A 23,074-nucleotide genomic window follows, 5' to 3' on the forward strand; every position below is an offset into this window, starting at 1 on the left:
TTGTCATATAGTGCATATTAGGTAGGCCATCCATCCCATCGAGCAAGGTAATATCAAGGTTGAAAACGAATTGGGCTTGTCTGCAAACACAATATTCACAGCACAAAAGCTACAAGCCATATGCTCAACTGGGCCATTTACCGGGTCGGTTCTGTTTCACTGCAGCCAGGAAAATTCAACTTGTTGCGACACAGCCTTGGTTGGCCCACTCCCTTCCCACTTCATCTCAGACATTCGATGAGGTGTGGCGATTCTGGCAAGCCGCCTGACTGGAATTTTTGAAGTTTATCGGCCTTCCGAAAAAGTCATGACAGAAAAGAAATGTTGCGACTATAACCGACGGGATTTGGGTTTTCTTTACCAATCAATACCCGATCCTTTTTCGTCCGAGTTGGTTGGCTGCAGGGAATATAGGTGACAACTACATAGTAGGTCTAAAGTCTATCTTGACAATATCAGCTGGCCTACCGCATCCAACCTACCCGCCAAGTACTTTGATTTGGCGTCCAGATGATGGGTTTAAAAAAAGAATCCTCATGATCCTCAAGTTCATATGGCGAAGTTTCGGTGTTTCTAGGAAACGAAAGAAAGCCTGCTACCTAAGTCATCTCATATTTCACGATCCCCTCTTCGGGGTGAACTTGTCGGACCTCGGAGCGCATCGCGGCAAAAAGAACCTTCATCGTCAGGACGAAACTTTTGCCGAGGTGGTGGAGTGTGGTTTTTTCTTCTTCTTTTCGACAAAGACACCCATAGGTTCTGAGCCGCAGTATCGGGAACACCAGAGAGGAATACGTGGGTTATCATGTTGTGCACGGCAGGCTCCAGACGCACGAGGCTCATCGTTCTCACGACGTTTCTGGTGATCGTGACCTTGTACCTGGGCTTGAACCTCGAGGACGGATCGAACCCCTACGATCTCGGATCGTACACTGATCTTGTCCATGGGGGCGGTGGCACTCGTCCTTCATCCAGTGGCGAGGGAGTAACTTCCCAGAGCCCGCAGTCACAATCGCAGTCAGCGCCATCTGTGCGGCCTCCATCTTGTCTCAAGTTTGAGGACCTGCTAAGCAGCCGACCGGGGCCGTACTCCAACGGCAAGCGGAAGTTCCCGCTGGTGCGTCCGCCGCCGGAATGCCGGACCTTCAGGCTCCCGTCCCTCGAGGCGCTGCTGGAGCGCATGAAGGGGGTCATCAAGGACCCGGACCTGTATCGGCTGTTTGAGAACAACTACCCAAACACGCTGGATACCATGATCAAATGGAAGGGTTACGCGAGGGAACCGGCGGCACCAACAGCCATGGCCGACGGCGACCAGGAGCAGCAGCCAGAAGTCGGAGCTCAGCTCGGACCAGAGACGGACGAGGAGCTCACCTACGTTATCACGGGCGACATCGACGCCATGTGGCTGCGCGACTCGGCGTCGCAGGTATACTCGTACCTCCCTCTGCTCGAGGCAGACAAGTCTCCCGACTCCCTCGCCAGCCTGTGGAGGGGTGTGATCAACTTGCACTCGCGGTACATCATCACGTCCCCTTACTGCCACAGCTTCCAGCCACCCGCCGAGTCCGGGATCCCACCGACGCGCAACGGGGCCTTTGAGCACAACAACCCGCAGCCGGGCTACGACCCCCGGCTTGTGTACGACTGCAAGTGGGAGCTGGACTCGCTGGCGTCGTTCCTACAGATCTCGGTGGGCTACCACCAGCGCACGGGCGACCTGGCCTTCTTTGGCCGGTACCAGTGGGCCCAGGCCGTGCGGGCCGCGGTCGACGCCGCCGCCGCCATGACGCTGGGGACGTACGCTGCCGACGGCAAGACGGAGAAGTCGGCGTGGACCTTTATGGGCTGGACGAACCGCGGCACCGAGACTCTGACCAACGACGGGATGGGCAACCCGACGCGGGCCAACGGCATGGTGCGCACCGCGTTCCGGCCCAGCGACGACGCCACCATCTTCCAGCTCCTGGTCCCGGCAAACATGATGTTTGCAAAGTACCTCGAGGAGGCCTCGCTCATCCCCGAGGCGCTGTCGTCGACCACCGACCGCGCCGCCGCCGCCGGCACAAAGCGGGACGAGGGGCTGGTGCGGCTTGCGGCCGACATGCGGGCGCTGGCAAAGGGGATCCGTGAGGGCATCGCGCGGGACGCCGTGGTGAGGCACCGCCGGTTCGGCGACATGTTCGCCTACGAAGTGGACGGGTTCGGCGGGGCAAACCTCATGGACGACGCCAACGTGCCGTCGCTGCTGGCCATGCCGCTGTGGAACTTTTCCCAAAGGGGCTGGGGCGGCGGCGGCGGCGGCGGCAGCGTCGTCGGGGCCGCCAACGCGACGTGGGATCCGCTGGCGGAGGAGCTCGCGATCAACAGGATCTACCTGAACACGCGGCGGTTCGTGCTCAGCGATGCGAACCCGTACTACGCCAAGGGACCCGTGATCTCGGCGGTCGGGGGCCCGCATATCGGGCCCGGTAGGGCTTGGCCCATGGCGGCCATCGTGGCGGGCATGACGGCCTACGAGTAGTAGTAGTAGTAGTAGTAGTATTATTTAACGCCGGGCTCGGCCCGGCTCATTAGCCGGCCGTTAGCAACCTCCCGAGGGGTATCTCGGCGCGCTTTCTATTTTCTCTATTTACACAGCGGAAAACAAGGGCATAGAAGCGAATCGAGCCTGACCGGGTTCGTGCCCGGTCCTGCTTACAGGTTTGTTCACTGACGCGACCCCGTGCCTTCAGGCGCACGGAGGATTCGTCTGACGGCAGTTGACGGCTCTTCATCGAGAGGGGCCTGTGTCCAAACAGCGGAGCTGTCGGTCGTTTGTAGCCATGGAGACGAAGTTCCCAACAAGTGTGGGCTCGACGGCACAGGCGGGTGGTTGTTGTCGATAGCCAGCCGGGTTATCCTTGCCACGGGTAAGCGGGGAGGAGGTGGAGGGAGCAGGATTCGAACCTACGTTACTCAAGTAACAGCCATGGCGCTTAACCACTGCGCCATTCCCCCCGTGACGGCCTACGACGTGGCGGCGATGAGGAGGTTGGGCTTTTGGAATGCTACGGGGATCAGTAGGAAAACCAAGGATGATGAGGTGGAGGCGTGGCTGCAGGACGAGGTGGCGGGGCAGCTGCGGATGGTGCTCGACTCAACGAGCGGCACGGGAGTGGTTCACGAGAGCGTCAATTCGTGGGACGAGGGCCTGTGGACGAGGTCCTGGTTCGGATGGGCGAGCGGGCTGCTTGGAGAGTTGATTCTGAGGATAGAGGGGTATGAGAAGCGATTACCGCCGAACGGGAAGGGGCTGTTGTCTAGAAGTTGGCAGTGATCAGGCCACATGTCTCATGGGTCTTTGTTGTTTGTTTTTGATTCCGACATATCAAATGTGTAAACCAAATAGGGTAGAACCGGCCGAGAGATTCGGAGAAATGTCGAAAACATGGACAGCTTGATTTCGGGGGATGATGAATGGCTGTGCTGGTCGTGGGCAGATCGTCGGCAGATGGACTAAGATCAATCGGGCGGAGATGGGGAATGGGACACCACACACCACTGGAGAATCGGGGCTGAGGCGCAATCATAATAGGCAACACTGGAACTGTGCCGCAGTCTCCAAGAAGCACCTCAAAGTTGAAGTGCGCGAAGCCACGATGAAAACGTATGCACCTCTAGTAAAGTACCTACCTACCTAGGTAGGTAAGTATGAACTCTTTTGATTTCGCATTGTTCGTAGAGGCTTGATTATTCATGTAACAAATAGCCAGGGCGTAAGTTTGGGTTAGTTTGGGGGACAACTAAAAAAGAAAAACCACGTAAATTCAGCAACACTCGATTTGAGCCACTCTTTGGCTTCAAGTCCAATCATCGAGAAATCCAAGAGTGCGTAGCAAAATCTTGGTTAAAATAGCCAAATATATTTTTACATATGTTGGGTTCAAATCATACGTTCTGAGCGGCACTTATTGACGCCGGTCCCCACTGTTTCCAGGCGCCTTAGTTTCAATGTCGCCCTTCTCCAGCGACTGTTGCTCCCCAAAGACTGTATCCACCAAGCCACCCATTTCCTCCCGAGCCATAGAATCCAATCCTCGCTTCCTCACCTGCACGATCCCAAACTTGGCCCATCGCACTATTCCTGCCTGCTTTTGAGGCGCCGTGTGAATGTCTCCGACTCTACCTCCACCACGCCGCTCAGACTAAAAGGCACTGCTCTTTTTTTTTTCTTCTCGCAAGTAATGTCAGCAATCGATCGCCCACCTAGTCCAGTAAGCTTGGCATTGCTCTGCTCTCCAGTGAAGTACGTGGTGGCTTGATCCAAAAGCCATAGGCTCAGCTGATATCTTCCGACCCAAACGTCAGAAAGAGTGGGAGCAGCGGGGACAGCGCCTTGATCTCGTCGATGAGATAGATGCACCCAAAAGCTTGGTTCTGGTTGTTTATGGTTTGCCATGTAATTACCAAAACATTCGATCCATGGTGTTTCCACGTGGGCGCTTACATGCGAAAGAAAGTAAGCTGGGCTTTGCTGGGGTTTTGTCTGGGTCCAGTTTACGAGCGGGAGAGCCCAGTGCACCATTCAGTGGGACGGTGAACAAGCGCCCCATTTGTACCCCCTTGGCGTGTCTCTAAGTAGAGATACAGCAGCCAACGGTTTCGATAATCGAGTCTCCGTGCCACCAAACCAACAATCAGTGAGTCCATTTTGCGACAATGCCACGGAAATGCGTCGAGGGGCAATTGGATCAGGTTGGGGTTTGTTTGTCGCCTTATTCCAAGGCTTCGACGTCCCGAGGACGAGTGACAAGTCAAGGTGACTCTAGGCCAGGCAATGCAATGCAATACACATACCCTCACTCACCCTCCTGCTTTTGCTCGTCTTACTATGCCACATAAATTCACAACCTGCACACTGCCACAGTCCCTTGCCTACCATAGGACAGCTCGCATGCTTGGTTCCTATTGAGATGGCATATTAGCTACCTACCCATGTGTCTTTTCGGTGCCGAACACCCTCTCGGTCTTGGTGGGATAAAGCCGCATTACATCTTACTATTGTTGCAACACCCATTTCGATTCGAAGTAAGACCTTCGCCGCCCTGTCCATCTACTTTAAGAGTGTGCATATCCCCGCACAGTCTTGAATGATCGAGGATATAGCATCCATCTCCCCAACAACAACAACAACAACAACAACAAGACAAGATTCTCAACATCGCCTTACATACACACGCTTGCTATACAACCGAAAGCATGCATATCAGCTTAGCTATCCTGACAGCGGCTGGACTCGCCAGCGCCGGCCAGTACGTCGAAAAGGACTACTACCACCGCAAGAATTTCTTCGACGCCTTCGACTTCGTCTCGATCGACGACCCGACCAAAGGCAAGGTCAACTACCTGGACAAGAGGCAGGCCAACGACAAGAAGCTGGCCGGGTTCCCCAAGGGCGAGGACGCCATCTACCTGGCCGTGGACGACAAGACCATGAACCCCGGCGGGCGGGGGCGCGACTCGGTGCGCGTCACGTCCAAGAAGGACTTCAACGTGGGCCTGTTCGTCTTTGACGTGCAGCACATGCCCGAGGGCTGCGGCGTGTGGCCGGCCATCTGGACGTTTGGGCCCGAGTGGCCCAACGCCGGCGAGATCGACATCATCGAGGGCGTGCACAACTCCCCCTTCAACGCCGTGGCGCTGCACACCAACGACCAGTGCACCATGGTCAACACGGGCTCCATGTACGAGGGCCACAAGGACCAGAACCTGGCCACGCTCAGGGAGGGCGGGTTCTGCGGCGCGCCCGAGGGCAGGGGCCAGGTCGGGTGCAGCCAAAAGACGGACGTGCCGGCCAGCTTCGGGCCAGAGTTCAACAAGGCGGGCGGGGGCTTCTACGTCATGGAGTGGACGCAGAAGCACATCGCCGTGTGGTTCTTCAAGCGCGGCACCGAGCCCAAGGACATCAACGACAAGCCCAACCCGGACAATTGGCCCAAGCCCATGGCCAAGTTCGTCAGCGCCCCCGGCGCCAAGGGCTGCAAGATCGCCGAGAGGTTCAAGAAGCACAACATCCTCATCAACACCACCCTCTGCGGCGAGTGGGCCGGCAGCGTCTGGGACAAGGAGGCCAACGGCTGCGCCATGAAAAAGGCAGACACGTGCAACAACCACGTCATGCAGAACCCAAAGGAGTACGAAAAGGCCTTTTGGCAGATCAAGTACATCAAGGTCTACCAGATGGGCAACTAAAAGATCGCTCGATGTGATCTGTAGTTGAATCTAGTATTCGGCGACACTGCTTTTTTCTTCCTTGTACATTTTATCGCCTGCCATTTTTTACAAGTTATTTTCGACCAGCATATGACGGAGTTCGGTAAGCATTTACAGGGCATTTGGGTTGCTTCTTTTTTTCGCTTCTTGTCTTTTGCATTTTGCTTTCTTGGTCATGGGCAGGACCTTTGCCAGCATTTAGAACGGCGTTTTTCTGCGACTTTCCACGGTATGCATATTCAGGATCTTGTTGAGTACACAAAAATCAATACCCTATCATTGTTACATTAAACTAGTCTAGCTGTTGCAAGATCCTATCGCTATACGAATCTACATCTTTTTCGGTTGTTATCTGCTGTTTCTCCCAAATTTGTTTACTGCTTCATACCACGACAACACACAGTGACATGTTCCCCCCCTGTGCCGCAAATCCTAGGAACGGCTGATCTGCGCGTGGGTTGCTAAGCGTTACTGTTGTAAACCAAGGGTGGCTTGGCAGATTGGCTGCTTACTATATAGTGCGTACAGCAGCAGGTTGCATCCGTTCGTGCCGCCCTGCATCTGCCGGGTATTTTTTTTCTGCTCAGCCCCCTTGTAAATAGGTAGGTACAGTACTGTTGCGAGTTAGGCAACCGTTTTTTTTGTACGAGTACGAGATCCAAAGTGAGTGGGAAAAAAAAAAAAAAAAACGGCGCAGTGACACTTTGTGGCACGCAAAATGCTACAACCGGCAGCGGGCGATCGAGCCCGGAACATACCGGTGGACGGATGCCTTGCATAGTACCCCCACTGTTCTTTACTTGGCAGTAGTAATAAGAGTCAAGATAATTATGATCAACACAGCATCGATGCTATTATAGTTGGTTGTTTATACCAACGTCGTTGCTCAACGAACAGTAAATGGAGTTTTATTCGACACATGATGTGGTTCCATTATCGTTTCAGTGCTAAAAATGAAAATTAGTTATATCTTTTTATCGGTCGGGCCGTTGACGAGGAAATAGGAAGGACTGGTTGAATAGCCTAATAATTATGACTCAACTGGGACCTGATGTTTCCTGCTACGACACACGCAGTGACGCAAAAGAGAAAGAAAGACATGCACACTATTTCAAACCAAAGAGCAGCCCCCAAGCCGTATCGGGACAACGTTCAACTCGCATTTGCCAAAGCTGTGTTTTGTGATCGTTCTCGTCCCTCTGGATGACAGCGAGACCATTAACAATAATAAAAATAGTGACTCGTCTGAATCCCTTGTAAATGCCATTTGATGACCCGATCTTTGTGGTCTATGTCTTGGTATAGTTCAGTATTTGAACTCTCTCCTCCATGGAAATGCAAGCATCTTTGTTCAGAGACAGATGAAGAAGAAAAAAAGACTCCAAATCTGCAAAGAATCAACATGACTGAGTCTGTAGACTGGGGAAGTGAATACAGTAAGTAGCAAAAGATTTAACAAAAAAATGCCGCAAGCCTAGCCTCCCTTTGAGATCATACATAAAAAGCAAAAGAGAAACATGAATCTCTTGGGTAAAAAAATATATAACTCCATACAATGCACAACGTGTTACACATTAACTCCTTTTTCGTTCTCCATCCTCCATGTCGTTGATCATCCAGCACCCTCGGGATGATCTTGTGGAGGTAGGGAGAGTGAGGAAATAAAAATGAAACCTCCAAAATAAAGTGGTCAGGGATGATTGAAACCGAATCAAGACCTCAACCACTTCTTCCACGCACCATCCAGTGTAGGGATGGTTTTGGTGAGATCAATGGTTGAGAATTGAAAAATAAGAATCAAGGCAGTTTTATGCGTGTACCAACGCAATGAGAATCGAATAGGTTTCCTTCCCATACTTGGTCATCTTCTGTAGATGGTATAGCAAGGCAGAAACCCACGGTCTGCAAAGTTCAATGAAGTAAAAAGAACAGCCTTGTTGAGAGAATAGAAGCCCACACAGACTGGCTGTGTCGGCGTTGCTTTGTCCGCACGGTTCCCCTTGCCGTAAATATGTCGTCGGCTTACTGAGCTCAGAACTTGACCTTCTGACCGGTGAGCTTGAACCAGATGGCGCAGAGGAGGTCCTCCTTGAAACGCTCCCACCAGGTTCGATTGAGGTAGTAGCTCAGCTCACGGTAGTGGTACATCTCTCCCCAGCAGTCACGACCCCACTCACAGCCGGCCATGTTGACCACAAAGTCTCGGTCCTTCTGGTCGTAGTGGATGCGCGTGTCCGGGCCCTTGTCGGAACAGGCGCCCGACGGGAAGCTGTTGATCATGCGTTGCGGGAGGAATCCAGTGTGCTTGCGGACCCACGGAAGGGCAACGTACAGCTGCTCCAGGGCATCCTGCTCCTTGTGTGCCCACTCCATGTGCTTTTGCTCGTAGGCGACCGGGTCCCACCACACGTCGAGCAGGCGGTCTGTCCAATCACTCCGTCGCATGAAGAAGGAGCCCAGGTTGAAGCCCGAGCAGTCCTGCGAGAGGATCAGGTTGACCGACTCGGGCCGACCATCACCCACGGCGCTGCGGGACTCCTCGTCGAGGAACGGGTCGTTGGGAGGATGGGTGATGTTCAGGGGGTTGTACTCGTTGATATCGCGGTAGACGTGCTGCTGAAGGTTGTCGAAGATGTGTTCTTGAAGAGAGTAAGAGGGCTCCATGACATAGGTGTTGAGGTCCAACCACCAGAACCTATAAAAGATGAGATGATTGCGAGTCAGTAACGAAAAGCGCCTTGGCAAGCGTTGCCAAGTGGGATGGCGGCGGATGGATGCACGTTCAAAATAGACCCTTGCCAAGAGTTGGGATGAAAATTCCCACATGCAGGATGAAAAACAAGCTTTCACCGGGCAGAAGAAAAGAAAACCGGGGGTGCCTTACCACTCAGCCTTGGGGTATTTCTTCATGCAGCTCCTCATAAAGTCAACCTTTTCCCAGCTCTCACGCCACTCGTGAGCATATCGCTTCTTGGTGCTCATGTCGACAATCTCAAGATCGTAGCCCCAAGTGGCGGCATACTTCTTCTTGTTGCGAACGCTGTCTCTCTCGATCGCCCACTCCCGAGCTCCCTTCCACTCCATGACGCCTCCGCCAATGTTGGCTGCGAGGATGATGACAACCTTCTCACCACCGCCGAGCATTGAAGATCTCCTCCAATGATACACGAGTGCTGTTCGAGGAAAGTATGGCGGTTAGAAAGGATGCCGTGAAACCAGCGTCTCTCTTACACAGCAGACACCAAAAAAGCAGTCCTGGTGACTTACGAGAATGGTAAAAGACGTAAAGACAAAGGCCCAGCAGCACCAAAGCCCAAAGAACGGTCTTGGCCGTCCTGTTCATCCTCGCGTAGCCCCTTCTTGCCCGGGCCACCAACGGAAGCCTGTTGGGGTTGTACCACTTCTGACCCGCACCCTTGTCCTTGTTGCTATATGCCGACTTCACGGTCTTGCCGTTGTTCCACATGGGAAGACCAGATGACAGCCTGCGAACGTGACCCATTATGCCGCGCTGGTTGGTGCCCGCATTCGTCGCCCTGAAGCCAGACGACGGACCGCCCTTACCGGAGCCGCCGTTCTGGTTCACCCGGGAACCCTCCCATATTATGGGACTGTGGCCGCCTGTGCTTCCAGCCACACCCCTCGAGGGGCTGGATCTACCGCTGTTGAGCCCGGGGCTGGACCAGCCTCCACCGGGAACTGGTGATGGAGTTCGTGACGGTGACATTTCCGGATCGCTTGGGGTGCCTGGATACCAAAGAAGAGTGGCATTGTCAGTTTGATTTGATTCGGCAATTTTTGTGCGAGGGTTTGCGTGGACGACCATGGGAGAAGTTGTGATACGAGGGGTGGAGCGCATGCTAGCTCATGACAAAAAATACTGCGGCTGACATGTGCCTTCGGTTGGAGAACCCGCATATTGGGAATACGAAGCGACAAGAGCATTGCATATGTGCTAGCGGGTGGGTACAGTAGGTGGCAAAAGGGAAAGCAGCGCGCGCAACTTGCACCTCCAAGAGAGAGACTCGGCGCAAGAACAAAAAAGACATGATGCTAAGCTTACCTGGAATGGGCGACAGCAGAGTGGGGTGGCGGCTGTGAATACCGAGACCAGTCACGTTCAAAAGCTGTGTCGAAGGCGGAGGGCCATTGATGGCGATATTTGATGTCGAGGAACGTCGTCGATGGTGGGATCGAGCAGGCCGGTCGCCAAACGAAGACGACGAGGACGAGCCTGGCGAATTAGAGTAGGCCACTATGTGTTTGAGGAAGGAGCGCCTGTCAGTTTTGCCCAGTGTGCTGGCTGTGTGTGCGGTGTTTCTTTTCGTCTGGGTCTGTCTCTTTTGGTAAAAAATAAAAAATAAAGATAAAAAACAGGCGCTTTCTTTCTTGGGGTCTCTTTGTGTCGAATATTTCTGCCGGGGGGAAGAATTCGGGTATATGCAGTAACAAGCAGATAGATGCCACCTTGTCTTTTGCTTTCGTATTCAAGAGGCCGCACAAAGACAATGCATACGATGTTGGAAGGGAGAACCGCACACAACAAGACAAAAAAAGTTGCACTGTAGCGTTGGTGTACTGTATGGGTGCGATGGGAGGAAAGACAATAAGGAGGGGGAGCTTGTACTTGTCACCGAGTTTGGATGTTGAGATCGGTAAGATCACAAAAAAGCAAGGAAGAGACCGAGCGGCCCTTTTTTTTCCCTTGATTTCGGAGCCGAGTGTCGATTGGGTCCCTGGAAGTTTCCGAAGGAGAAAAAAAAATGGAATGAATAGTGTACGGCGGCGGGCTATGCAGGCGGAGGCGCTCGCACGGGACGGGCGGGCGCTCTCTGTCGATGGCTTGCAGCGTAACGAAAAAAAAGGGTAAAAAAGAAAAAAATAGAAGGGTCGGAATAATTATGAGGAGGTGAACTCGGATGTGGAACCTGACCCCCCGTTTTGGGACCGGGACGAGCCAAGGGGTTCCCTTCTCCCCTTACCTATTTGACGCCACTTTGGAATAAATTGGACGAAAAAAGGGGGGATGCGGAGATTCCGAGTCTCAAATTGCGGTTGCTTTGCTGTTTGTTGTTGATCGAAAAAAAAAAAATAGTTTCCTTGCGAATATCTTCTTTCGTTGTATGTCTTTCAATTCGACTGTTGGTAGTTTTATGCAGCTGTCATTGACCGTCAGTGGATGCGGCCAGGATCCCGTCAGGTACGGGGGTTTTTTTTTCTTGTGATGTGTTCGGACGGGGCTAGTTAGGGTGAACTTTGTCAATGCAGAAAACGTGCGTCTTTGTAGTCTTGTCTCGCGTTGTGATATGGGATGGGATTCATGAGTCCTGCTTTTGTCCATGTCAATGAGTCGTCAAAGGGCCAAGACAACTGCAAACCATGATGCAACGAGACTTGCGGGGACCTTTTCTTGGGGTGGCGCCTGCACGTCTTGGATTATGTATTCTCAAAAAAAAAAACTAAAAAAGGACCTACCTTGGGTCCGACCTTGGCCGATAAGGTCAAGCTGGCGGAGAGTGGAAGACTTGGTTGACTGGGATATCTGAAAAATGCAGAGATCGGGTCTCTATCCTAGCGCAGTTCAAGGTCACACCGAAACTGTTGACAGCCTAAAAAAAAACACCTGCTAGGAGGCTTAGTGCTTAACAGACTCTGCTGGATTACGTCGTTGGCTTGTTTGGGAAGATGATGGCGCTTCCGACGCACGTGCGCTAGGAATAACAAAACAATTGTAAGATCCTCGCTCGACGCGACTCGCGAGAGAGATTTCCTCAGGGAAGACTCGTTCTTATTCACAGGTACCCAACAAGAAAGAGTGTTTAATATAATCTTACTTGGAAGCACTTGTACTCCGTAGGAAAAAAAAAAGAACACACCAAGATTAGCCACATCCAGGAACACATGGGATTTGTGGTTCTCCTGCAAGAAGCCGATAAGGCGGGTACCCTGTCAGGGCCTATCAGCGTCCTTGACGATCGGTTTCTGCAGTTCAGATTTCAGAGAGGCACAGTATAAGCCCAGATCACTCGAGGAGTCGAGAAAAAAAAAGTGCTCTGCCGAGACCGCCAAGCTTTCAACTCAGGGGTGTCAGCTAATTAGCGTCCGGTTGATTAGGGGCTTGGGCTCTCCCTTTGCTACATAGGGGTACAAGCGCAGGAAGGGGTACTATGGATCCACTGGGCATGACGGATGGTTCTGGACCACCACCTTGATGGGTTGACCCAAGACCCAAGAAGACAGCTGAATAGTCAACTTGATCTCCAGTCAGTTTGGTTGGCTGTCTTGTCAGAGGCTTTGGAGGGCAAAGTCAGGCAGGCACTTGCCAGATGGACAGGCGGTCATATGCTTAATTCTAAATTGAGTTGACGAGACACCACCGCACGATTCAGTCCATTTCATTTGGCTTTCTGTCATTGGGCATCCCGTCACCCACTAAAAATCTTCCCCAAGGGGGGAGACACTCCCGTCAATCCAGGGCGGATGCATGGGTGGTGTCGCTTTTGCCAATCAAATAAATTGGCAACAGGGAGCATCCTGTAATGAGCTGGCGCCAAGACTAAATTTAACGCCTTCAGATGCTGTGGAGCGATTCCAGGAGTCTAAATTGTACTGTACAGCACTGTATCTACTTTGCCTACTTTGGCATCATGTTCTTGTATGTGGTAGGATATCTTGAAATGAAAGTTTGAGAGTACGGTACCATTATTACGGAGTAGGCTATCTCTTTTTTTTTTTTTTTTTTTTTTTTTTTCGTAAATAACGAACTCAAGTCCCAGATTTTTTTACCGGTACTATGGTACAAGCGACACAGGTAATCAAGTCGTTCGTCAAGTTCAGCAAACCCCCGGAAGCCCCCGAAACTCTATATACCTCGACCCTTCAGCAGGGGGTTTCTTCACATGAGAAAAACACAGACAAAGGCTCACATCGATCGTTGTTGCTTTTGATTCAACTCCTTGAACACCATTATCCAATTTGAGCCAAACTAGGTCATTGGCGCGGCTATCGAAGTTGGCGATTCTGGTAGCCATTCGCCAAAGTTAATCACGGCCATTCATGTGGGGGCCAAAAAGGTTCGTACGCGTGGCCGACGAATAGACGCATATTCGCGAGTTAAACTTTTTAGGTCAAGGACGATTCAAGTCCCACGTCCATGCGCCATGTAACAAGGTAGGTGCAGGGATTTGATATCAAAAGTCTTTGATATTGGCAACAGCAAATTTCACAATATCTGCTCAAATGCTACAAGATGCCTTGTCAAAAAAAAAGTTACCACAGCACTCAGTCTGTGGGTGTTCCAGACCCTTTCCTTTGTCTATGACGGTCTGGGACAGCATATCTAGCAACCAAACTCCTTATTAACTCCATCTTAAATGCCAAGGAACAGAAAAACGAACAAGATACAACAAATTGGAATATAAAATAAAAATAAAAAAGACATGCAATCATAAAGTCTCGCCGCCCTTGTCGTTCTTCCACGACCCGGCGTAGTGGTGCGTGACCATCGGCGGCGGCTTCGGGAAAGATTTGTCGTACGTGTTGGAAGAGGCGGCAAAAGCCCAGCCCGGCATGATGAGCAGGTCGCCCAGGAGCTTCGGCTCGAGCAGCTTCTCGTAGGGCGTCATGTCCGCTGGCTTGTCGCCACTCCTCTCCAGGTTGTCGAGGACGCTGCGGGTGAAGCGGCGCGGGCCCGTCACGTCGACGACGTCGCCCAGCAAGGCCATGGTCAGGTTCGCGGGCGAGTCGAGGTTCTTCTCGCGAACCTTGTCGCGCATAGTCTTTTCAATGTCGTGGACCACGTTCCAGATGTGCGGCAGGTTCGGCTTGGCCATGATGGTCCACGTAGCAAACTGCCTCACAAAGTTGTCGCCCCAGCCAACGTCAAATTCCCAGCCCGCCACGACGGAGATTTTGCCCTTGTGCTGCGCCGGGATCCATTCCTCGATCGGCCGGTCGCATGATACGTCGAGGTCGAGGTAGACGCCGCCTTCGACGAAAAGGAACAGGTAGCGCAGGATGTCTGCTTTGAAAATGGGAACTGTGTGAAAAGAAAAGGGCACGGCGAGAGTTAGACAGAATGTTGATTTTAGCTATTGAAGATGCCGGCTTCCGACCGTTTGATCACTTGATCGCACGTTGAGGGGCCGGCGATAAGTCACAAAGCAGTGGAGGTCTGATGATGTAACGAACCTGTAAGTGCTTGGTACAGCTCGACTAGGTCGGGGTGCGTCTTGCCAAAATTTTCCTCGACCCATTTGTCGGCCGTCGCATCGTTCATGAATGACACTTTATAGGTCGGGTTTGCTTTGATGCAGCTGTCTGACCAAGCGCGCGTGTTGTCATCGAGACCCTTGGGGCCAAGTTTGAACCAGAGCTTCTTGGGGATGCCATTGTCATCTTTGTCCTTGGTGCCCTGCGGACGCGGCGCCTTGGCCTCTCCTCCAAAGGGTCGCGAGAGCAAACCGCCAAGGCCGGCCTTTTCTGGGCTTCCGTACCGGTAGGTGTGAATAAATAGGAAGAGGAAGCTGGCTAGAAAGAAGGCGCTGGCTAGGCTGAACTTAGAGCGCCGCGAGAACATGTTTTCTTTTCGATCGCTGGCTCCGATGTGAGGCTGAGAGTCTACTGGCTTCCCGTCACGCTTTCCGGAATGAATTTAGTGTGCGGAAAATAAGGTGCGCTGGGTCACATCACGGCGCCTGGTCGTGGGATGTTTGAGAAAGTGCACGAGGTCAGTTGGTCGCAGTTATGTATGTGGATTTTTCTAGGTCGAGGTCGAAGAATAAATCATATTGCGGAGAGACGAGGAAACGAATCAAAAAGTGTTGACCGGGATGATAAAGGAGTTCGTGCTGTCAACACTCCATTCCAATTCAATAGGAGCTGACAGGTGAGCATTGTCACTTTTCAGCATGGATGAGCCCCATCAAGTCACACCAACAGAAAACTACCTAGATTGGGCGATGGCTGCGTGGAGGTTCGGATTCCCCAAGGGGATTGGTGTCACCTAAACTTCAGGCGGAGAATTCCTCTTTGGTGCGGACGGGGGCTTGTTCAAGGTCCTCCGAAACCGACATGCAGTCACTCAGTTGGGTCCTGCTTTAACAGTCAGTACTTGGTGCATCGTGCCTACCCTACAATTGCATTCACGAACCCATCAATCAGCGAGTGAAGCAGCTGATTCCCATCTCGTAAAATTTCTAATCGCTAAGCCACTGTCTCCGCTGCAAAGGTTCAAGACAATGCTTTTTCTTTATCTATATCCGTAGACTGGTCTCATTTGGGCACCTTTTTCTGTCTACTGAATATTATTGGTCTAATCCAACTGGTCCCCCTGTTTAAACAAACATCCGTTGAAATTTGCTTTATTAAGGTTTGTGTTCTTGTGTCATGTCAAGCCCGATTCGGCTTTCATTGTCGAGAAAAGGACCAACTCTCCTTTTCGTCATGCATGGATTACCCCCAACCGCTCAAACGAGATGCCTGCAAGGAAATATGGCTGATGTCTCCCGAGCCGACTGAACACAAATGTGGTAGACTACTGCAGAATGGTACAGTACCCTATAGATGGATATACAAGGTACCTTGGCAGAACAAAAGCTCGCAGTATTTTGTTGTATGCAGCTTTGCTCCCGCTGGGGCATTCCAGGCACTCCTGGTATAAGTTGCGGATGAGCATGTGTGTATACACAATCATAAGAGGAGTATATATGAGCGTAGGATTTTCATCATAGTACAAAAAAGGGTATCGTATCCCCTTTACAGACGAGGCGGATGATCCATCTGTCCTCGTTATGTGAATGATCACAGTCTATCGTACACTGAAATCCTCGGCGGTATAGCCACGGCAAACCTTGTCCGCGTCCCATCTGTCTATTTTCAGCCAACCGGCGACTGCACGCCCCCAGCTGACGACAGAAAGGACGGCGAAACTAGTTTGGGTAGCCAGAGCCGTGATCCCAACATTATTACAAGGTGACTTTGCAATGCAAAGCACTGATTCCTTGCTCTTTTTCTTTCTTCTTTTTTACTCCTTCCGTCATGCTCTCGCATCATCTCTCCCCTCCGGTCAGTATCAGTGCCGTCATGACCTAATCTAAAAGCCACCAGCACCGCCCTGCCTCTTCTGGTTCTCTGCTTGCATAATCTCCGAGATCTTGAGCTGAACGTCGGTGAACTTGGCGGCGCAGCGGTCGAGGCACACGCTCTCGCCCTTGTTGAGGTCGCCCTCCAGGTAGTTGGTCGGGATGCACTTTTGCATGCATGCGCGGTTGAGGCTTTGATTTTTGTAAACAAAACGGCGACAAGCGCCCCGTTACAAAATGTCAGCAATGCGACGGGCTTTTGTTGTTTTTCTTGAAGAATTGAACGGGAATGTGTGCCACAGGTTCCCTGCAAGGCTTTGCAAAGCCCAGGGGAACGGCTGATCGCTACACCATTTATGTGATTTGTTCTCCTTTCTCCCTCTCCCCTAACAACTCCTATTTCAAACGTACCGGGCAGCCATCGCCGTGATGAGCTTCATCTCTGCCTCGACTGCGGCGATCTTCTCGGCCGAGCTGGGCTGGGGGCGTCCAATTCCAAACATCTTGTCTGTCGAGATATAGTTTTTTTTGGAGTTGAGAGGGTCGTTCGCGATTGAGCTGCGGACAGTGGTGCAGTTGATTGTGCGACGGTGAATGTGGTTGGTTTCGGATGGGCGGATTTTACATGTGCAAGTAGACAATTATTTAGTAGAGACTTTCTTTCATCATCGCTGCGGCCATTCTTGTTTGTACCTGCGCCGCGCAAACCACCAAGGTTGGGTCCAAAGTGGGCCTAGATGTCGAAATTCTCTTATCGGTGTGCTTATCGGATGCCCTGTGGATACAACAAGCTAGAACCACGGTTAGACTTTTTCGCATTGGTGCAAAGCAGAAAATTGTTTACTCCTGTTTTCCGACAAGCTTCACAAGAGCCAAACTCGTAAAACCACCGCCAAAGATGGGAGGGCGGGTGATGATTACAAAGGTAAGAAGTTTTTTTTTGTTTTTTGCATTAACTCATTAGTTCCAACCCATTTATTCTCTATCTCTCTTCATGATGACACCTACATATAACCTTAGAACCGTTGCGACTGACACGGAAACGTGTATGATCACAAATGCCAAATTTCTGACTTGAAGCTACATGTATTATGTTTGCAATTAAAACATTTGCCTGCTTGGAAAAGGACTGCTGCTAACAAATCTGGCGCCTTTTTCTTATAGCCTTTATAATGTTTTCACTTGGTCGGTCCTCGTTGCGCTGTGCGCACCGGGCCGGGCTGCCACGGCCAAGATTGGCGTCTGAGGTTGTGGTTCAGAATAGAACTCTGCCGCGGTGTTATAGCGTATCCCGAGATCCTTCAGAGTTGAAGGGCCGGAGGGAACCCGCCGCAAGTGAGCCCAGCAATTTCTTGTCATCTGTAAAGGATGCCAAGCCTAACCAGACTGGTCAGGCCACCACTCAAGTAGATGCTGTGAAACCTTCCTGGACCGTGGAATCCAAAACTACCACTAAGATTAAAAACATAGCCGACATGCCCCTTTCAAAACTGTTCGACGTGTGTCCTTCAGATAGTAACTCCGGCCGTATGAGAGTGGTGCGTGGGATCGAAGATATAGATGAACCCCTGACCGCAAAAGGCCGCATCATGAACATCCGCAGCCACGGCTCCCTGATATTCCTGGACATCGCCGGCGACTACGAGACGCTGCAGGTCGCTATCAGCTACGCATTTCTGAAAGAAAAGTCCCCAGCTGAGATGGAAGGCGTCAGCCTCCGCGACTTTAAAGCAAAGGGTGCCCAGCTGCAGCGCGGCGACTGGGTCGTCGCCGCCGGGCACATGGAGGCAGACAGGCGTGACGGCCTGCGCATGCGCGCACATAACTTCCCCTCGATCCGCGCCAAGGCCCTCAACATACCGCCCCTTTCCGTCATCGACGATGGGCTCATGAGCCAATCTCGCCACCTGGACCTGATGCTCAACAAGGTGAGCGTCGATGCGCTGCGCGCCCGCGCCCGCATCATCCAGACCGTCCGCCGCACCCTCGACGACCGCGGCTACGTCGAGGTCCAGACGCCGCTGCTGGCGGGTTCGGCCGGTGGGGCGACGGCCCGCCCATTTGCCACGACGGCCACAGAGTTTGGTTCCTCGCAGCACCTCGCCCTCCGCGTCGCCCCGGAGCTCTGGCTCAAGAGGCTCGTCATGGGCGGCATGGACCGCGTCTACGAGGTCGGGCCTTGCTTCCGCAACGAGGGCGTCGACGCCACCCATAACCCCGAGTTCACCATGTGCGAGTTCTACGAGGCCTGGGCAGACCTAGACCACCTCATGCTCATGACGGAGAGGCTGATGCAGCTCATCTCATCCGACCTCAAGGCCGCGTCCAAAGACGCAGAGGCCGTGGGCCGTCGCCCCTGGCTGCTGCCCGACATGGACCGCATCGCCTCCACTTTCTGTGAAGAAGGCACCACCCCCAAAGTCCACTTCATCACGAGGCTTGAGCAAGCGCTGGGCTTCAAGCTCCCCGACCTGGAATCCACCACAGCGTTGGCGGAATTAATAATGAAACTACGCGAGCGGGGCGAGGATGCTGACATCCTTGCCGCCGCCGACTACCCGGAGCAGGGAGACGCCGCCACCACCACGGCGCCCATGACGCTACCCAAGCTCCTTGACGACCTGGGCTCAAAATACGTCGAGAAGTGCTCGACCGTTGGGCCCCACCGGGCATTCTTTGTCACGCACCACCCGGCCTGCATGGCGCCGCTGGCGCGAAGCGGCGTGTGCCCCATCACCAAGCAGAAGGTCGCTCTCAGGGCCGAGTTCTTTGTCAATGGCGTCGAGCTGGCCAACATGTACGAGGAGGAGTTTGAGGCCGACGAGCAGGAGCGCAAGTTCAACGCAGCGGCGCGGTTGAGGCGTGATGCCGTCGGGCTCAACAGCGACGAGGCCAGCTACGTCTTGGCCATGCGTGGCGGCATGCCGCCCACAGGAGGATGGGGCTGTGGTATTGACAGGCTTGCCATGCTCTTCACCGGCAAGCCGAGGATCCGGGACGTCCTGACCTTTGGGAACTTGAGGAACGTGGTGCACGCGACGCGGTTGCCGGGACCATGGAATGCCGCAGCGAAGCGTTTTCGGTTGTGATGCTGGCGAGGAGCTTGTCAGCGAGTGAATGTAGCCGCGTCTATGGCTGGGTTATATATCTGAGCACTCTGAGCAGTCTGTGGGAAGACAGCAGGCCCACGCTGCGGATGATTAGCGTCAAGGGCTGTCTTTGTTTGGAGTTGGTGTGAGCGCTCCTGAATGTATTATTTTAATGTACATGTACCGTGTATCGTCGAGAATCCTTCCTTGTACCGTATCATAGGTAGATACCAGTTGAATCATGTTTCCTTTTGAATCCCATTTCAGGAGACAAGCCCGGAAAGGCCCTCTTGATTTTCCAAACCCGTGACTGCCCAGACCGGGGGAAAAAAAGGCCCTTTTACAGAAGCCAGACCAGCTACGACGCAGACCAAGTGAGAAACGAGCAGCCACTTTCAGTAGTCAGCAGACCCAAACGAGGCTGTTCCCAACCACAGCATTTACATCATTTACTCACATACCTGCTCAGCTGTTTACCAGTTCATATGGTGTTTGACCAGATTTACCCTGTTCCACGGCCAAAAAGTACTCAATGCGAACACGGTGTAGGTAAAACTAACTTTTTGATTAAGAACGCCCAAAAACAGAATCTAAGTGTACCTCTCCCTCATCGCCTAATGCCAAACCGGTCAAAGACCTTTCAAAGACGATATTGAGTGAGGGTGTGATGATTAAAACAGAAAATGATGTGCAGTAAACTCCCAAACAACAGTCCGAAAAAAAAGTATCTTGGTTGTATCGAGAGAAAAAGGGTATGAACCGAGTAGCCATCAGCGGGCGTTTTGTTGATCAAGAAGAACAAAAAAAAGGGGATGAATCGATGAGCAATGACAAAGGAAATCGAAATCGACTGAGCGAATAGGAATCTAGTTGGGTATCAAAACAGATCGAAACAATGGCAGTATCACTTTTTGTCCCCCCAATTGCAAGAAGTATGACCAGAAAAAAAGAGCCCCCCATGTCAAAGATGTGCATTGCAAGCATGCTCACCAGGGGGAGTACATCTGCCTGTACTTTTCCTCCTCGACCTCCTTGTCCGTCTTGGTAAAGTCGATGCGGGACTGCTCCCAATCCCCGGCGCGGGAGTAGAACCTCTGGGAGCTGTAGGCGAATTCGTCAGGCAGGAACGCGACCTGGTACGACTCCCCCGTGTGGACGTCGACGCGCCACTGGTTCCGAAAGACGTTGTCGTGCTGCACGGGAAAGAACTCGTGGTCGCCGGGTCCGCGATCCCGAAACCCCGCCTTGCGGCAGTTGATGGCAAACTCGGCCGAGGGCGCCCATTTCCAAACCTGCTTGTCGTACGCCCACGAGAGGTCGCGGAGCCGGATCTTGTACAGCCTCCGGCAGCGCAGTACGGGCTCCATCAGGTGCGACAGCTCAGGACGCGACGTGTCGACCGCCGTCCACGGGCCGACGGACTTGTCCCAGAACCCCTTGACCACGACGGCATTCTCGGTCGACGCGACGGCGGGGAGCTCCTTGGCGCAGACGAGGCTGCCCAGGGTTGTGTTGGACTCTACGAGGTCGTTCAGGTCGAGGTGCGAGTTGGCAATGTCCTCCTTCTCGTGCCGGTAGCGATCGGTCTCTGCGTTTGCAAAGAATTCGAGGCTGCAGAATGCACAAGAGTTTCCGGCATGCATGAGGAATTGGGGCATCTCGATATCGCAGTGTCGGCATGCTAGAAGCTGGTATTCCCACGAAATCGCAGCGTTCGGCTCAACGATCCGGTGGAGAAGGTCCCAGGAGATGACGCCGTCGGTCACGCCAACTTCGGAGTCGTCCCAGAACTTGATGATGCTGTCGACAGTTCCTGGACGCAGCGGCAGGCGGTTCAGAAAGTCCCGTAGACACATTCCCTTGTCCAGGACTCGCATGCCGAGCTTTGCTTCGGTGGCACGCATCTTCATGAGGAAGACGGCCACTACCTTTTCCGTCTTTACACCGGAATCTTCCCAAGTCAGGCCGAAAGAGCCCTTGCTAATGTCGAAATTGTTGTCGACCTCTCGGTGCAGGGCTCCGTAGAAGAAATAGGGGCTGAAATCGAGGATGCAGCCTGGTACAAGCTGATGGACGATTTCCATTAGCTTTTGGGTGTCCGAGATGCGAAGCAAGTGGTTCCTCCGCAGAGTAAGACGCTTGATCTTGGGCGTAGCCGTCAGCACCAAATAGATGTGGCTAGGTACCAGCATGGGCTGGCACGAGATGTCCAGTGTCTCGATCGAGTCGCCAACGTTGTAGATAGCCTCGACTAAAGAGAATGTCAGTGATCAAATACCATCTACTGCCTTTTGTGTGCGAGAAACAAAAAGAAACTTACAGCCACGCCACATGTGCAAATAAGAGTTTTGATATGTCGGGCGGGGGGACCTATTGTAGGTCTCTGGGGTAGCTTTGAGAGGTACGGCCGTCATCATGATGTGACGGGCTCCAGTGCGAGTCTCAACCCTGTGGTCGACTTCCGAGCTGCCTTCCGTGTACAAAAAGACCGGCTCTGAAGGTGGCATCATCTTGTCGCGGACGAGCCTGTCGCGCGTGAGACCCTGGGGGTTTGTCGTCCTGAGGACCTGGGTTTCTGCGAGACCCTCCCTTCCAAAGATCCTTTCAGCGAGCAAGGACACTCGCGAGCTCACAGCAACGACGGGACTCTGGTCATCGTCCATCTTGCCGATCTGTATCATCCTACAGTCGTTGCCCAGATAGTCGGCACAGGTGGAGTCATGGACCTCCTACGCATTCAGAGTCAGCATTAAACACCAACAAAGGAAAAGAATAGTAAACTTACGTAAAAGTGCCCAGCCGCCACGAAGGCCGTTTTGCATGTCAGCGCAAGGCTCTTCTGATCATTGAATGAAATGTCCTTGAGCACGGATTCCCTGAGCTCGGTGATCGACAGAAGTAGCGAGATACCCTTGTCAAGGTGCTCAGCCCTGTCGCCGTTGAAGATGCTTCCACCGTTCTCAAGGTGGAATGGGAACTGTAGCAGTACATTTAAATCAGCCATCGGGTTTCCAAGGCCATTACATAGAATGCGAACATGTTCTAGGTCATTCACTTACAGCCTGAAGGCGCTCTCGTCCAGCAACCTGCTCGCCTTCGGCAGCCTTCTTGCTGTACCTAAAGTAGGGACTGTCGTAATTCTCGGCCTCTGCACGCCGCATCATGACCTTTGGGTCTTGAGGCTTCAGCACCTCAAAGGACTCGGCAGCAAAGTCTGTAACCTTTGGCTGCACACCTTCGAGACCACAACGTCTCAGTCTCTTCTTGTTTTCCTCCTCTCTCTTGGAGATCTGAGCTTCGACCAGTCTGCGATTTCGGCCAGCAAGTACTTCTCCGTCTTGATCCAGCATCATCTTCAACTCCTCCGCCTTCGACCCACACGGCGCCGGGTTGGAGCCGGAGCCAAACATCTTGGGCCCACGTCACCGACGTGACAGCGACGTCGTGAGAGGTGAAATGAATAAAACGAGACAAACAAGGCAGTAATGCAGACCTAAAGCCAAATTCAATCAAAAGATGCAAGCGATCACGATCTTAGGCATGGGAGACGAGTAAAAGTTGAGGGCTCTAGGGCTCGAGAAGAGAGAAGAACTTGGGTGAAAGCTTTGACAGGTTGTAGGAGAGTGGGATACCACGAGGGGAAAAAAG

At 52.6% G+C, this 23,074-nt stretch overlaps 8 protein-coding genes and 1 pseudogene across 9 annotated transcripts; 4 read left to right on the forward strand and 5 right to left on the reverse strand.

Annotated features, from left to right (window-relative positions):
- Positions 1–805: 805 nt before the first annotated feature.
- MGG_11651 (uncharacterized protein) lies at positions 806–2,524 on the forward strand (the record flags this gene model as incomplete). Its single annotated transcript, XM_003718912.1, has 2 exons — positions 806–1,518; positions 1,549–2,524. The coding sequence occupies 2 exons, from the start codon at positions 806–808 to the stop codon at positions 2,522–2,524; spliced, it is 1,689 nt and encodes a 562-aa protein (XP_003718960.1).
- Positions 2,525–2,928: 404 nt separating this feature from the next.
- On the reverse strand, positions 2,929–3,000 carry MGG_20255 (annotated as a pseudogene). The gene has a single exon. The product of its transcript is annotated as a tRNA-OTHER (tRNA).
- Positions 2,972–3,988, forward strand: MGG_17521 (uncharacterized protein; the record flags this gene model as incomplete). The annotated part of the gene is made up of 3 exons (XM_003718913.1): positions 2,972–3,261; positions 3,725–3,758; positions 3,980–3,988. 3 exons carry the CDS (start codon positions 2,972–2,974, stop codon positions 3,986–3,988), a joined length of 333 nt encoding a protein of 110 aa, XP_003718961.1.
- A 989-nt stretch (positions 3,989–4,977) lies between these two features.
- Positions 4,978–6,234, forward strand: MGG_11652 (uncharacterized protein; the record flags this gene model as incomplete). Its single annotated transcript, XM_003718914.1, has 2 exons — positions 4,978–5,070; positions 5,149–6,234. 2 exons carry the CDS (start codon positions 4,978–4,980, stop codon positions 6,232–6,234), a joined length of 1,179 nt encoding a protein of 392 aa, XP_003718962.1.
- A 1,148-nt stretch (positions 6,235–7,382) lies between these two features.
- Positions 7,383–11,510, reverse strand: MGG_00164 (galactosyltransferase). The gene is made up of 5 exons (XM_003718915.1): positions 10,883–11,510; positions 10,319–10,510; positions 9,523–10,002; positions 9,140–9,428; positions 7,383–8,950 (listed from the first exon to the last, which is right to left on the reverse strand). Coding segments are annotated over exons 1-5 (1,626 nt in total). The 5' UTR covers positions 10,884–11,510; the 3' UTR covers positions 7,383–8,286.
- A 1,758-nt stretch (positions 11,511–13,268) lies between these two features.
- Positions 13,269–15,204, reverse strand: MGG_00163 (uncharacterized protein). The gene is made up of 2 exons (XM_003718916.1): positions 14,446–15,204; positions 13,269–14,293 (listed from the first exon to the last, which is right to left on the reverse strand). The coding sequence occupies exons 1-2, from the start codon at positions 14,831–14,833 to the stop codon at positions 13,701–13,703; spliced, it is 981 nt and encodes a 326-aa protein (XP_003718964.1). The 5' UTR covers positions 14,834–15,204; the 3' UTR covers positions 13,269–13,700.
- A 716-nt stretch (positions 15,205–15,920) lies between these two features.
- On the reverse strand, positions 15,921–17,024 carry MGG_00162 (mitochondrial import inner membrane translocase subunit tim-10). Its single transcript, XM_003718917.1, has 2 exons — positions 16,749–17,024; positions 15,921–16,529 (listed from the first exon to the last, which is right to left on the reverse strand). Exons 1-2 carry the CDS (start codon positions 16,838–16,840, stop codon positions 16,349–16,351), a joined length of 273 nt encoding a protein of 90 aa, XP_003718965.1. The 5' UTR covers positions 16,841–17,024; the 3' UTR covers positions 15,921–16,348.
- A 141-nt stretch (positions 17,025–17,165) lies between these two features.
- MGG_00161 (lysyl-tRNA synthetase) lies at positions 17,166–19,687 on the forward strand. Its single transcript, XM_003718918.1, has 2 exons — positions 17,166–17,262; positions 17,502–19,687. The coding sequence occupies exon 2, from the start codon at positions 17,510–17,512 to the stop codon at positions 19,424–19,426; it is 1,917 nt and encodes a 638-aa protein (XP_003718966.1). The 5' UTR covers positions 17,166–17,262; positions 17,502–17,509; the 3' UTR covers positions 19,427–19,687.
- Positions 19,688–20,168: 481 nt separating this feature from the next.
- On the reverse strand, positions 20,169–22,838 carry MGG_00160 (uncharacterized protein; the record flags this gene model as incomplete). Its single annotated transcript, XM_003718919.1, has 4 exons — positions 20,169–21,677; positions 21,747–22,098; positions 22,212–22,403; positions 22,486–22,838. Coding segments are annotated over 4 exons (2,162 nt in total), but the record flags the coding sequence as incomplete, so codon positions are not given.
- Positions 22,839–23,074: the final 236 nt, after the last annotated feature.

The sequence above is a fragment of the Pyricularia oryzae genome, chromosome 5, assembly GCF_000002495.2.
Source record: "Pyricularia oryzae 70-15 chromosome 5, whole genome shotgun sequence".
NCBI classification, from domain to species: Eukaryota; Fungi; Ascomycota; class Sordariomycetes; order Magnaporthales; family Pyriculariaceae; genus Pyricularia; species Pyricularia oryzae.